A 14,834-nucleotide genomic window follows, 5' to 3' on the forward strand; every position below is an offset into this window, starting at 1 on the left:
GCAAAAAGGCAACTATTAATCTACCAAAGATCAACATAAAAAAGCATAAATGTGGCGTTTCGTTGCTGTTTTTAATTTCCTTGCTTTTCCTTTTATTTACTTATGGCCTCATAAAAAGTTTCGATTCTTCTCTCTGCATCGGATCGGGTTGACGGCGGCAATTTCTCTCTGCATTTTCCGGGTTGGCTCACAACAAACTAGACTGGCTGTGGCGTCTGCATTTAGACTCGATGATTAGATTCAGGCCAGCTCAAAAAGCAGGTCCCACAAAACCCCCCTTGGGAGGTGATTATGATGTTTACGTCTACACTGACCGGTTAACAATTCCTGGAGTGGTCTCGTTTCTTGTGGTACGCATTATTTCATAGGGGTTGGCATTCGAGCAAAGTGTGAGGGTAGGAGGCGGACTCATTGCAGCATGTTTTTCTTCAACTGATGTTTATGGGATGAGATAGATTACAGATCAGAACAATTAAAGTATATGGTTTCCATTGTTCACGTCCCTCAGACCCGCGTGCAAAGTGAAAACCCGCTATTTCATGAATGACTAGTTAGCAGTAAGATACAGAAGATTCTATCTTCATACCGTACCTAGGCTTTAATAATTTCAAGTGTGTTTCTAAAAGGACTGTAGATTTATTAATCCTCTCTCACGGTGCAAATAACTTGATTAGCGAGGGCAATGTTACACTAGGTTAGGCTTGTTAAATAAGATAGTTATTCTTACTTCCTTTTACGATTTACGGTATGTTATAGAGAATTAGAGAATTATGTTGTATTTGGAAAAGTGTCTTGTTCCCATTTAATTTCCCCCTCGATCATACCAAACAGTGGCGTAGCGGAAACAGTATACACAAATTTCCCCCGCATAGTCTCCAGTACGCTAGAATTTGGAATGTTCCATAACCACAAACAACCAAAGCAGTTCAAATAAGGTAGTGGACTGAGTATAAGAAACTGGGTATAGAAAAATGACCTGTCACATGGAAGTGGAACCCCCCTGACCAACCCAATGGTCTAGTGTAGATGACGGGGTAGGCGGCGACATAGCTCTGTATGCACATCTCGGGGGTTTTCACTCGCCCGGGATCAAATATCGAGGCTAGGAAAGGATTATTGTTTTTGGTCTGCCAGAAGTATGCATACTATGGCTATACTATGCTATGCCCAAGACAGGCAAGACACGGGCTGGAATCGTCGACGAGGTACCGCAAGGTAGCCGTAAGTATCGTTTTTCGCCTCCCTGATCAGCTACCTAATTTGCCTATAGGAACAACTAGCATGGCATGGCATGGCGTATGTACGTGTATAGTGTAGTAGGCATCATGCTGCTGCTGCTGCTGCTGCTGCTGTATACACACGCCGTCGGGTATAGCGTCCGGGCTGGGGTCTGAGTTATTTCGGCCTTTTTGGCCGCCCGTGGGGTCCGCCACGTGGGTAGCGGCTGTCCCAAAGTTCACGTACTGTACCGAGGGCTTTTAGGCTTAGGGCAGCAGGGCATTTACATGGGCTGGCCTCGATTTCTCTCTCGCTAGGCCGGGGGAGTGAGTTTTTTTTTTTTTACAAGTTTTTGGTCTGCGTTGTCTGAACATGGTGTGTTTGTGTCTGTGTGTACGTGTGTGCGTGTGTGTATGCATGTAGGGCTTTGCAGGGGCGGTTCGAACCGTTCCTCTCGCTCGTCCGGTTAAAGGTAGGTACCGTACCTAACTAACATGACAATCCATGGTTGTCTGGGATTAGGTTGGGTTAGGTACGCGGCCGAGAAGGGAAGGCTGGAAAAGCTGTGCTGTCGTCGCGGGAGAGGCTATCCCGGAACAGGGTATATATTATGTATGCACACACGCATACATATACACGCCTACACATACACATATACGCATTCCGCACGGGCAATATTCGCTACAAGAAGCGTCGTCCGTCCACCACGTTCCAGGAGCGCGAAAGTCTGAGCTTGCTGTCCACTCGTCCACGGTCTGCTATCGACGTGTATGACGTCTGACGGTCTCGCCAGGGGTGCTGCTGGCGCCTTGTCTGTGGGAACGCTGCTACGTGCGTACATTACCTATGTATACGTACGTTCTTACATACATACATGCCTACATACATTACTTCTGACGATACGAAACGAAACGAACGAACGAACGTCGATACATAAACCTTCCTACATGCTCGTGCCCCTCTCCTACCTAGTCGATCTGCCATCATCACGCGTTTATCCTACGTGGCACGGATCCGACCAGGCTAGTTAGAGCTAGTCGGAGTTGCTTCAGTCCAGCCACGTCTGTCCCTGACTATCTGTCCGTCTGTCTATCTGTCTGTCTGTCTATCTGTCTGTCTGTCTGTCTACTAGCAAACCCAACCCTCGTCGACTATCCGTCCATCTCCCCCTTTCCCCCTTCGTTTCCCGCCCCCCCGGTCCCACGTCGATAGACAGACAGACAGATAGACAGAGAGATCGCCTAAGGTTAGGCACCGAGACGTTCGTCGAGTTTTCCAAACTTAGCATAGCATAGCATAGCATAGCATAGCATTGCCGTTGCAAACTATCGTGCGTATGTACATCCGAGCTAGGTAATCCGGCTAGGAAAAGCCCGCTCGTTCATCCCTTCTCCAGGTGGCGAATCTCCTCCTTCTGCACGGCACTGACCAGTGTATGTTGTGTCTATGTATGTAGGTATGTATGTGTGTATGCACCAGCTAGACCCCAAAGCTCAGTCCGCCAGCTGGCTCGGCATCCGATAGGCCACACCGGCCATCGCCTAGCCCAGCCTAGCCCGGCGACAGCAGCCGCCTATCCACATACATTAGGTACATAGCACATATTCACATATTCACATACACGTATACTTGGATAGTTTCCTCTCAGCCAGCCAGCTTTACTTGTCTCGTCCGTTCGAAAGGCTATCATCTATCTCACAAGCCTTTCCCGCCTCTTCCCTCCCCTCCCCTCTCTCCCCCCCTTCCCTTCCGTTGTGTTCCTGTCCAAGTTCGTCGTTCACCGCTGCTTGTCGCCACCACCACCACCACCACCACCACTACTATCGCCACCATCACCAGCCCCCTCGTTCTTCCTCTCGACGGCGGTGACGCTCGGCAAGATCTTGGCGAGCGCGGCCTTGTCGTCCTCGGTGGGCGTGAAGCCGTACCGCGCCTCGGTCCGATCAGCCAGCTGCAGACCGATGGCGCCCCAGGCCAGCAGGCCCAGGCCGACGCCTATGCGGGCGCGGGGCGAGAGGTTGCGGAAGGACCTGTTTGGATTGTCTTAGCTTGTGAGAATGTTTTTATTTTTATTTTTTATTTTTTTATTTTTATGCTCGTTAGAATTTACTGTTGATTTTATTTGTAATGTTATGTTTTTACTTTTACTTGAGATAGATAGGGGAGATAGGGGAGATAGGATAGGATAGAAAGGCAAGTAAGAAAAATAAGTAAGTAAGTAAGTAAGTAAGTAGGGGAGTCCAGTCGGTGACGCCCGAGAGGTGAGACGGTGAGAGACGGTGAGGCGTGAGTGGCTAGTTCGGTTGGATTGGAGTCTCTGGTTGGCTGGTCATATTTGAGACGACGCCCAGGCGACAGATGTACAGGCATGTATATGTATACCTATGTATATGTGTATGTAGTATGTATGTAGTATGTATGTAGGTATGTATGTATGCGAGTATGTGTTGGACATGTTTATGTGTTATGTGCGTAGCGCAGCACAGCGCAGGTGTGAGGTGTATAGACATGTAGGCATGTAGATAGGCATGAAGGCCTGTAGGCATGAAGACAGGTTTACTTACTGTAACAGCGACATGCTTACAAGTTGTACCGTACCGTACCGTACCGTATGAATCTTGCTCCCGTGTAAGCTTTCTTCTTCCTCTCACCGACCCTCCCCTTCTAAGAAGTGTCGTGCGTTGCTTGCTGAGCGAGGGAAATGAGCAAGCCTCCGAGACGTTTCAATAACGTAAGCCGGCGTTGTTGTATCGTGTTTGTGTGGTCTAGCGGCAGAAGGCGGTGAGTATGAAATTAAAATTTTATTTTTTTCTTGTTTCGATAATCTTTTTTTTTAATAATACTAATATTATTAATAATTATTATTATTATTATTTACCTGCCTTTTCGCCTCCTGTTTATTCAATGTACAGTACGACTTCGGGATGACGGGATCTTTTTATTCTTGGATCTTACAGGTTCCGCATTGCCTGTAAGTGGTATGTATATGCAGATTGCTGTTATACGACATGATTATTATTATTTTCCCTTGAAAATTCGGGGTTTGAAGTTGAATAAAGAGGCGCCACTCATTTGTGCCGTAAGCCATGTTTAAGATTATGCCGTATAAGTGCATATTTTAATTCTCCGCCGGAAAGGGGAAAAGGGGTATCGTATCATATACTCAAGTAAAAGCCTATTGGACAATGCTTCTCCGTTTGCGTCTACACCTTGTTGACTTCCGACGACAGGCAGCTCTCACTGCATAAACATTTTACTTTTTTATCTAGGTTACCTGATTAATTTAATCTACGATATTTTTTTTTTTGAACCGTCCGTCTCGATCTTGCATCGATCATCGGAAACCTACCCGTGTCTAATAATAGCCACCTTAATTAATGATGATGATGATGATGATAATGATGATGATAATGGTGATAATGATGACTCGAGCAACGCGCTCTTCGTGACACTAATCAATCAATCGCTGGCTCCGTACTTAGTACGGTACTCCTCGATGCTCTTGATGTCAGCTTCCGAGATAACACCCTTCATACCGTCGATGATGTCGTCGAGCTTCACGATAGAGATGATAGGGATCTGATACTCCTTCTTCAGCTGGCCGATGGCACTGGTCTTACCGTCGCCTTCTGGTAAGGTTTCTTGACGGTCTAGAGCGACAATAATGCCTACAACAGTGCCACCAGCGGCTCGGATCATGTCGATGGCCTGGCGTTTGGCGGTGCCGGCGGACACGACGTCGTCAATGATGAGGACGCGCTTGTCTTTCAATGGCGATCCGACGATGCTGCCACCCTCTCCATGATCCTTCGCTTCCTTGCGATCGAAGCTATAGGCGGCGTGGCGGTACTTGGCGCGGTCTAGCTTAATCAAGGCGTAGAAGACGGTGGCGGCTAATGGGATACCCTTATAAGCCGGGCCGAAGATAACATCGAAGCCGTCGGCCAGCTCGCTTGTGGCAATAGTTTGGGCATATGCATCCATGATGGGCTCATGCAGCTCTCCAGTATAGAAGTCGCCCGCATTGAAGAAGTAGGGCGATGTCCGCTTCGATTTCAATTCGAAAGACCCGAACCGTAGGGCGCCGCCCTCGACGGCAGCCCGCAGGAAGTCCTTCTTATACTGCGGAAGACTCATCCTATGGATTTGTGTCTAAGCTGGAATTGGTTATTATAATTGTTATAATAAGAAGCTCTCGAAAGTGGGATATAAAACTCATGGCGGGGTAATGAGAGAAGGTAAGAGATGAAAAAGGCATCGTGAGTAACTTACGAGACCAGAATTGTTATAGTTTGGATGTAAATAAATCAACCAACTAACAATCAACTTTTATGTTTTTTGTATCTAGCTCGATTGATAGAATTGATAGGATTTATACAATTTTCACATGCGTCGTCGCGTTCTAGTTTTCGCAATCGCGGAGTTTAACTTCCCACTTTCCACCTTCTTCACTAAGATGAAGTTATGATTGATAAGATAAGATAATCGATAAGGAATTTTTCTGCGCCAAGATTTCGCAAAAGTGCAACTCCCACTGTCCCTCCACTCCGCCTTTTTTCAAAATACAACCAAAAAAGGTCGATAAGCTGAAGAACAGCTGGACCTCCCGCGGCTGTTTTTACCAACAATCCCAACTATCTAAGTAGGTACACAATCGCATCATCCGTAGCCCAAGATGAAGACTACTTGGAAGGATATACCACCAGTCCCAACGTCGGAAGAGTTTCTCGATATTGTTCTATCAAGAACTCAGCGACGTCTACCCACTCAGATTAGATCCGGATTCAAAATCAGTCGTATCAGAGGTTCGTACACTACCCAACACTGGCCGCGTCTAACTTGCGCTCGGTACTAACTGGCTGTCACAGGATTCTATACTCGTAAAGTCAAGTTTACTCAAGAGACTTTCACGGAAAAGTTCGCTCAAATTCTTGAGAGCTTCCCCCGACTTCAGGACATTCACCCATTTCACAAGGATCTCCTAAACACTCTCTACGATGCCGACCATTTCAAGATCGCCCTCGGTCATCTTTCAACCGCGAAGCACCTCATAGAAACCATCTCGAGAGATTATGTGCGACTTCTCAAGTATGCTCAGAGTTTGTTCCAATGCAAGCAGCTCAAGAGAGCCGCGCTCGGTCGAATGGCAACTATCACCAAGCGACTAAAGGACCCTCTAGTCTATCTTGATCAGGTCCGCCAACATCTTGGTCGACTTCCCTCCATCGATCCCACCACGCGCACTCTCCTGATTTGCGGATACCCCAACGTTGGCAAGTCAAGTTTCCTGCGCAGCGTAACCAGAGCCGACGTGGACGTTCAGCCTTATGCTTTCACCACCAAGAGCTTGTTTGTTGGTCACTTCGATTACAAGTATCTTCGTTTCCAGGCTATTGATACGTAAGTTATTTCAATATCTACTTTTCCCACTAAGCTTCTTATTCTTTAATCTCGAAGGGTGTCAAAAGTAACCAATGCTAACGCAAAACAGCCCCGGTATCCTGGATCACCCCCTCGAGGAGATGAACACAATCGAAATGCAGTCTATTACTGCCATTGCTCACTTGAGGTCCGCTATCCTTTACTTCATGGATCTTTCTGAGCAGTGTGGTTACTCAGTCGCCGCGCAAATGCAACTATTCAAGAGCATCAAACCCTTATTCTCAAACAAATTGGTATTTATTGTTATCAACAAGATCGATATTTTAAGGCCCGAAGAGCTGGATGAGAAGACGAGCGGCGAACTCCAGTCCTTAGTCTCCTCCGGTGAAGTAGAGTTGCTCCAGCTCTCTTGCAATACGCAAGAAGGCGTACAGGAAGTCAAGAATGCCGCTTGCGAGCGACTTCTTGCGGACAGAGTTGCCCAGAAGCTGAAGGCAGGCACGTCAAACAATGGTGCCATTGGTGGCAGGTTAGCAGATGTTATGGCCAGAATTCACGTGGCACAACCTATGGGCGGTGTTACGCAGGAGACCTTCATCCCCGACGCTGTGAAGAACCTCAAGAAATACAGCAAGGAAGACCCCGAACGTCGCAAATTGGCTCGTGATGTCGAAGCTGAGAATGGTGGTGCTGGTGTGTACAATGTGGACTTGAAGGCTGAATACATTCTTGCGAACCCCGAATGGAAGCATGACAGAATACCCGAGATTTACAACGGCAAGAATGTCTACGACTACATCGACCCTGACATTGATGCCAAGCTACAGGCACTAGAAGAGGAGGAAGAGAAGCTTGAGGCCGAAGGATACTACGACTCGGATGAGGAGATTGATGATGCAGAAGAAGCAGATATCAGAGTGAAGGCAGAGATCATTCGAGAGAAGCAGGCACTGATTCGGAATGAGTCGAGAATGCGTAGGGTCAAGAACCGTGCAGCCTTACCTCGCAAGGCTATCAAGAAGTCTCTATCTCAACTCGAGGATACTCTTGACCAGATGGGTGTTGACACTCAAGACCTGGAACTCAGAGGAAGATCGCAAACGGTGACCCGTGGACGTTCTGTCACCAGAAGTCGCCTTGGCACCGAAGATTCTAATGCTATGGATATCGACGAGACACCCAGGGAGAGACTACGTTCCAAGAGCAGGGCGGCGAGCCGAACAAGAAGCCAGCCGGCAACAAACAGGCGCGATGATGGTGTCCAGGACGAGGAGACGAGGACGAAGGCAGAGAGACAGGCTAAACTGAGCCAGAGGAAGATGAACCGCATGGCCAGACAGGGTGAGGCTGATAGGCATATTGGCGCCACGCTGCCTAAACATTTGGTAAGTTTTCTTCACTATATATATATATATATATATATATACCGTGTGGTCTTGTGCTAATATGATAAATAGTTCGCCGGCAAACGAACCATGGGCAAAGCGTCTCACCGTTAAGGAATACTTTTCTACCACCCTCGGTCTGTACATAGTTGGTTTGATATGGCCTACCAGGTTTTTCACTTTGCTTTGGCGTTCAGGACGGGATATGAACTTTCCAGAGACGTGCTCCATCGTGTTTACGACTGTTTTAGTTGAGTCAATCGACCATGCGAATAAGTCCCCGTTGAGGTCTTTAGTGTGATTTATCTATGTGAATACCTATTGAAGTGAAGCATTAAGCGTTGCGGTTTTATCTTCGAAGCAACGCATCTAGGGTTTCTCTAAGACCTGCGGCGTAATCATGGAATTAAGCAATAGCTACACACAATTATTAAAGCCTCTTGGTTCCCTTTTACTTGTACTAGATAGTTCAATGACATGGGCTTGTAGCACTCTAAATGGGAGTAGGTGTATACCTAGGTAGGTATACTGGGCGGTGGTTTCTTTCTTGACCTTTAAACAAGTCGTGTGGGCTTCTCTCCTCCTTATAGTGTGGGTTCATCTTCTAGGGGTTCGTTAATAGAGTCTTTTAGTTCGAAATATCACGTAGCTTCATTGCGATTCTTCCTAGCTTAACCTGCATAGCTAAGTCTTCGTATATCCCATATCTGCGAATATACCTCAGGTAGGTAATTTAGGGGCTGATACGTTTATCTAAGTTGGATGCAATATCGCTGTTAAGAGGTACATATTGTGTTGCGAGTATACTATGGCTAGAGTCCACGGGGTACTGTCTGCCTGCAACATTATTAGCACGAATTGCAAATTTGCTTCCCGAAACTGACATCGCCGTGCTATAAGGGCTGCCTTCTATCCTAGGAGAAGGCAAAGCAAAGTGATTTATTGGGAACTATAAAAAATAGGAGGTCGTACCACAAAGTCGCCTTAAGACAATCAGATAGAGGAGCTACGTGTATGTTTACCTATGATCCTAACAGGTAGTTAGATTCATGATTTCTTGAGCAGTAGTAGCGTAAGTTCCTCGCTCTTATGTTACATAGTTATAGCCAGCAGTGTGATACTTCCATGATTTAAACTCACGTATTTCTAGCATAAGGCCCATTAATCTACCTACCGTGTAGTTTACGGGGGATATTTTCGGATGGATCCATCTCACATAGTAGAACTGACCTGGGGGAAGGTCGGAATGGTGTAGCTATATGAGCCTATCAACACTATATTCTATATATAAGGTAGGTATAGAACGTTGACATGCTACACGATGAGAATCACACCAATATGTAGATGGTATACTTCTATCTCGACGCTCTGCTACCTGTCTCGAGTTTATAGATAGATAGTCTCCTGATATGCCTCTTGTGCAATCATCAAAGCCATTAGGGGCCGTCAAGGTAAGTCTCGAGGGAGCCGGCGTAAGTAACCCGAACCAAAGGCCATTCTAGCACCAGAGGAGATCTAAATTTATCACCTAGACGTCTAGCCTAGGTAGGCGTTCTCGCATCGTCTCAAGACGCCGTAGTAGCAGTAATAACAATAATAAATACCTAACGCATAAACACGCAAATTGCTAAGATCCAGCCTCTCTGACCTCCTCTTACTCGAAATACCCACTGGATGAACACCGCCCTACAAGACGACCGTATCGACAACCTCACCGTAAACAAAGCCATCACATCCCTCGCATTCATTCCTCGCGCCCCGTTGTTGTCATCACAGTTAAAATATACTAATAAGGCGAAGAAGCCACACCAACACCAAGGGTCCACGGCGTCAGCGAAGGGGAGAAAGAAAAATAGAACAGAATAGAATAGCAATTTCTTAAATTACGGTGGACATATGATGGTGCGTGTCCGAGGCGCATATTAGCGCCCATCTCGAAATAGCCACCACCCCCAAGCTAGGTCGCTCTCGCAAATCATCACCACCACTAACTACCAACTACCACCAACATGATCATTATCATCATTGTTATTAGTTTCTGCGTTTCAACTGCCGTAAATCTCGCAAATATAATCCCGTCCCGCTTTACTCATTGCGAGGCGAGGCGGCGTGGACAGCAGCAATGCGGTTTTGCATAGCCGTGAGTACCTACCTAGGGTAAGCAGTAGCGTCGTCTACTTGTTCTTCCAAGTACGGGGTTGAGTTGAGTTGAGTTGAGTTGAGTTGAGTTGAGTTAATCCACTTACACGACACTACACGACACGACACGTCCCTTGCATCGCCGCCATCGTAAATCCAGGCGGTCCTCGGGCCCCGGAGACAGACTTTAGCGTCGTTGTAAGCACTAGACGGCAACGCTGGCGAGGCGTACCTTGGCTGGCCCTGTCCTGGCGGTCCCCTTGCTGCTGGCTTGTCGTCGCGGATGGCTCAAGGAAACCAACTGCCGCGTGTGAAAAGCTGACAGAAAGCTGTGCTTAGTCGGAGCGGTCTTACGTTAGCAGCACGTGGCACGGCGACGATGCAGTATCCGTATAAGTGTAGTGTAGTGTAGTGTAGTGTGGTGTAGTGCAGTGTAGGGCTGACCGCTGACTAGTGTACGTACATAGGTAGCTACTGGTTGCTATGTCTGTATGATGAATGTATGATCCATGATCCATGATCCTCCCGCTAACGCCTGGGGCATGGAGGAGTTTAGAAACCTGTGCAACAGCGGGTGCGGCTGGAAGATGCGGATGCGGATGCGGATGCGGATACCTATCATCACTGCCCTGTCAACGACAAGGTTTCAGTCCAGGCACCGATATTCGACACGTCGTGATTTGACTACGGGATATACAGGGACGGACGATAGGAACTACCTACCTAGCGTAGGTGTTGCGCTAGTAGTCACGCCGCTGACATGACGAGCGATCGATCTCCATGCTGTCTGTGGCTGGGGCGGGCCAGTCGTATGAGGTATGTATCGGTGTCCCGGGGCGAGAAAGAGAGAGCGAGAGGGCGAGAGAGCGAGCTAACATAACCGAACCGACGCTTGATCTATTCCGAGCTCACTCGGCCTAGTCAGACATGATAGTAGTAGTAATACAGCGAGTGTCAAGTCCAAACTATGACGCAAGCATCGTGACAAAAGAGCGGAACGGCACCGCCTTTTCCATACGATTTTAGGTGGACTGGTGTATGTATGTATGTATGTACAGGCATCGTCGTGGGGAAGTAGGAGCACGGGCATCGTAAAGGTGTGAGAACTTACCAACAGTCGCAGTAGAGTGGTAGGTATCTACTTTCTACTTGGACGTGACTTTGATCGTAGGTATACCCAATCTAGAGCAACACCTAGAGCTCTTTCGCTTTCGGTTTACTAGGTTAAGGCACTATGTAGGTACCTAATGTAGGTATAATGTAGGTATGCGATGAGATAGTCCAAACCGGGCAAAGCAAAGCGATAGAAATAGAGAAAAACCCACCGTCAGCTTGAAGCACACGAAACAAGCGCGCGACAGGCACGAGCGATTGGTCAAAAGCCAGCCAGCCAGCCAGCCAGGGGTTCGCCTCGGCTGGAAAATTACATAACGAACCTCACGATGCGATACATGATACAAACCAGCAATGTTTACAATGTATGTAGGTAGAGAGGACATCTGACAAGGCCCAGCAAAGTACAGCGTTGTATCTTCGCCATGATGTTGTTTCGACTGGTAGCCGTGCCGATTCTTGCCGTGTGTGGAAGAACGAAGCCAAATATAGAACAGAGCTGTATGCGGGTGGCAACGCTGAGGCAGTGCCACCCCCGGCCTTTGAACCTTTTTTTGGGGACACGACAAGGTCCACGGGAGGGGCCTCGACGACTACATGCCCGCAGTGTACAATACAATACGCTCGCCGTCGTTAATTTTCCGATGCGAGAATACCTAACTAGATGGAGTCTCGAAACAAGTTTACTACCTACCTATCTATGTAGATGGAAGGGCTCGTCCTCGCTTGTCTGCCCGCGGCATCCAGCAACCCCTGTCCCTCTTAGCTACCGAGCTATCTATCATTGTCACTCAGTAAGTATATCCGCCTATGTATTAGTTAGGTCGATGGGGAACTTGCGGAGACATGTTCGTCGACAAGGTTGCCCGTCTAGTGTAGGTATACCTGCTGCAACCAAGACTAATGTTCTGTTTCTTTTGCTTGAACAGGTAGGTATGTACGCGCACGCCGCCTCCGCCATGTCCGGGCAACTATGTGCGGTGAATATTCTGCTATAGGTATACCAGACGAGGGTGTTCATGCGCCCGCCGCTGTATCTATTAGATTGAAACGACCCCGGTGAAAATCTCGACTTGTCATCCACGTTTCATGTTTCAACTTCGGGATCTGGGTGGGAAGGCTGCAAGGTTGCCATTTTAAGTTCTGATATAAGTTGACGTCCAGCCATGAGGCGTCATGTACCCGGAGCCTTTAAGGATATGTACGACGTATTTTTTTTTTTTTTGGATGGGATAGGATCCGGTAGAAGCGATGGTCCGTGGAATTTGTCTCTCATTGGGCCTTTGGAGTATGTGTGTAATGTTTCATGCCTGTTTAGGGGATTATTATGCGTGTTCGTGGGTGTGGCTTCTGTTCATGATCTGACAACCCCTTGTTTATTGACACGCCCCAAGTCGCTGTACGTACAGCTGACATGTAGGAGGAAGCGGCCGGGGTGCTTGCGTTCCAGTAGCTACTGGACCCATCAACGATGAGTATGAGACTCGAATTAGTATACATCTCAAGTTTATGATCCAAGTTTGAGCTGACAGTGACGACAGTAGCGTAGTATGCTATTCTCAAATGGGTCAGAGTTCGCTTCATCGTTCAGTATGATCAGAGCTACGGAAGCAAATGCTGGGAGTTACAGCAGCTCCAAAGGCTCCCGAGTAAGCCAATGAGAGGAACCCAGTGACCCCTACGCATCGAGATTACGTGTAGGCTTAATGGCGCAAGAACTAGAGCGGCACGGCATCTAAGCGTATGGTGTTGCCACTAGACATGAGTCTGGCTGGGAGGGGGGCCGGCATATTACCTAGGGGAGCGTAGGCCTGACTGGTGGATGGACTATCTTCTGCCAACCGGCAACGGTGTAGCGGGAATGTATTGGACAGGCAATCAGAGGCCGAATGGTCTTCTGGATCACTGATTGCACCCACACCACAACTTCTATGTCATCTGATAGTTGCTATAGGAGGTGGCAAGCTGCTGCCAAGTTCGGTGTATATGCCCTAAGGGGTGGAGCTTCGTAGGTATATGCTAAAGGGGGTCGCGTACTCTATCACCGGTATTCTTTCTGCCCTAGGGCTCATTGCCTCCTCCCTCGTATGCTCGGAAGTTAACAATGACTACAGACATCTTGAGGCGTGAAAGCAGGGTGCTCAGCCGTTAAATTATGGCGCGGGCACCTCCCGTATTGTTCTATTTCCTTGACAAAGGACGGAGTAAAAAGATAGCTTCCATGTTTTCACTCGCCGGCGGTGAGCGGCTACTGAAGGGGTCTACCGAGTCTAGGTCGAGGAGATCGGAACATGCCTAAGGGGCGAGCACAGATCATAATTAGAATTCGCCGAATGGATAGTTATATCTCTAAAGCGTTCACGAGCCATCATAGGGTCTCATGATGTAACCACTTACTTCGTAATGCTGGGACTGATAAATTTGATGCCATCCATGTCTGGACCCCAAGAGCTCTTCATTGGTTTGCTGGCATAACGGACACTAAGCTGTATGTAGAGAAGCGAGAAATAATATGGCTATGTATAGAGCTTAGGAAGCCGAGTAGTTGGCTAGGACGAAGGGCGGTTGGTAGTATAGAGGTCGGTGTTAGCGCTACTCGACACTGAGACGTGCTCGCCTTGATGGAAAGGGCGTAGATATTCCTGCTATGCCTGAAAAAGCCAACAAAGGAGGTATGACTGTATCTCTACCAACTAGAATTGGCTATCGCCAACGCCGATTCATGCGTATCTTCCAGCCCGACCTCTTTCTACGCAGGTGAAAATTCTACAGAACTACTCTCATGGAAGCGGATACTAAATTCAAATCTATACGCATATAAGCCACGACTCCCTTACTAGTGGTCGTAGCATATGCTGTATAATAGGGGCTACTGGCAGTAGCGCTTACAAAGACTACATAAGCATCAGTTCACTTTACCGCCCAAGCAGGAATGGGGCTCAGCCGAAGGTGGACGCGATGAATAGAACTGTGGCAAGGCAGTATTGTTGAATGAAGACTTCTTGTCCAAATATTTTATCTTACTAGGTCGTGCTCTGCCGTGTAGAAGCTGGATACGCTTACGGGGCTATACTTCTAGAAGAGGCCCCCAACTCTGGGGATCTATGATATCATGTTCTACCTTCGCCAATGACTTCTAACGGCGTTCTTTTGCTAGGAAACGCGGTCGAGCAAAATTCTTCCCTGATTATGGTATTTGAGTTTTTGCATCTTACAACCAATTTCGATAAGCTGATTGCGGAGGACTGTGTAGGGCTGGCTAGCAGGGTACCTAAGTTGGACGGTATGGCGATATTTGTAATGTTCTTGGTGATCGAGCCCTCTGTGGGGTTATATTACCCAACTTCTTCCCCGTCATCTTAAGTTCTGCCTTTATATCATGGACTATGATAAGACCTAGGGCATCACTATGTAAGTTGAGATTACACATATGGAGAAACTCATCAGTTCTTTGGTGATATGATTTGCGGCGACGAGACCCGGTACCTTTTCGAGTACCATGGTATGGTCCCCTTCAGCTAGAGAACAGGCCATGTTCTGCGGACTTATCTCAGTGTTAGTAGGCCCACAAGGCACCAACCAAGGACCTATTATCAG

The 14,834-nt window shown here is 47.7% G+C and overlaps 2 protein-coding genes across 2 annotated transcripts; one reads left to right on the plus strand and one right to left on the minus strand.

Moving 5' to 3' along the window:
• Positions 1–4,494: 4,494 nt before the first annotated feature.
• On the minus strand, positions 4,495–5,726 carry F4813DRAFT_264550 (orotate phosphoribosyltransferase). Its single transcript, XM_049240300.1, has 2 exons — positions 5,491–5,726; positions 4,495–5,370 (listed from the first exon to the last, which is right to left on the minus strand). The coding sequence occupies exon 2, from the start codon at positions 5,353–5,355 to the stop codon at positions 4,678–4,680; it is 678 nt and encodes a 225-aa protein (XP_049102780.1). The 5' UTR covers positions 5,356–5,370; positions 5,491–5,726; the 3' UTR covers positions 4,495–4,677.
• Positions 5,727–5,769: 43 nt separating this feature from the next.
• Positions 5,770–8,609, plus strand: F4813DRAFT_348412 (nucleolar GTP-binding protein). Its single transcript, XM_049242079.1, has 4 exons — positions 5,770–6,023; positions 6,087–6,618; positions 6,710–7,985; positions 8,058–8,609. The coding sequence occupies exons 1-4, from the start codon at positions 5,894–5,896 to the stop codon at positions 8,097–8,099; spliced, it is 1,980 nt and encodes a 659-aa protein (XP_049102781.1). The 5' UTR covers positions 5,770–5,893; the 3' UTR covers positions 8,100–8,609.
• Positions 8,610–14,834: the final 6,225 nt, after the last annotated feature.

Source organism: Daldinia decipiens (genome assembly GCF_022478715.1).
Source record: "Daldinia decipiens strain CBS 113046 unplaced genomic scaffold F4813scaffold_5, whole genome shotgun sequence".
Lineage (NCBI taxonomy): Eukaryota > Fungi > Ascomycota > Sordariomycetes > Xylariales > Hypoxylaceae > Daldinia > Daldinia decipiens.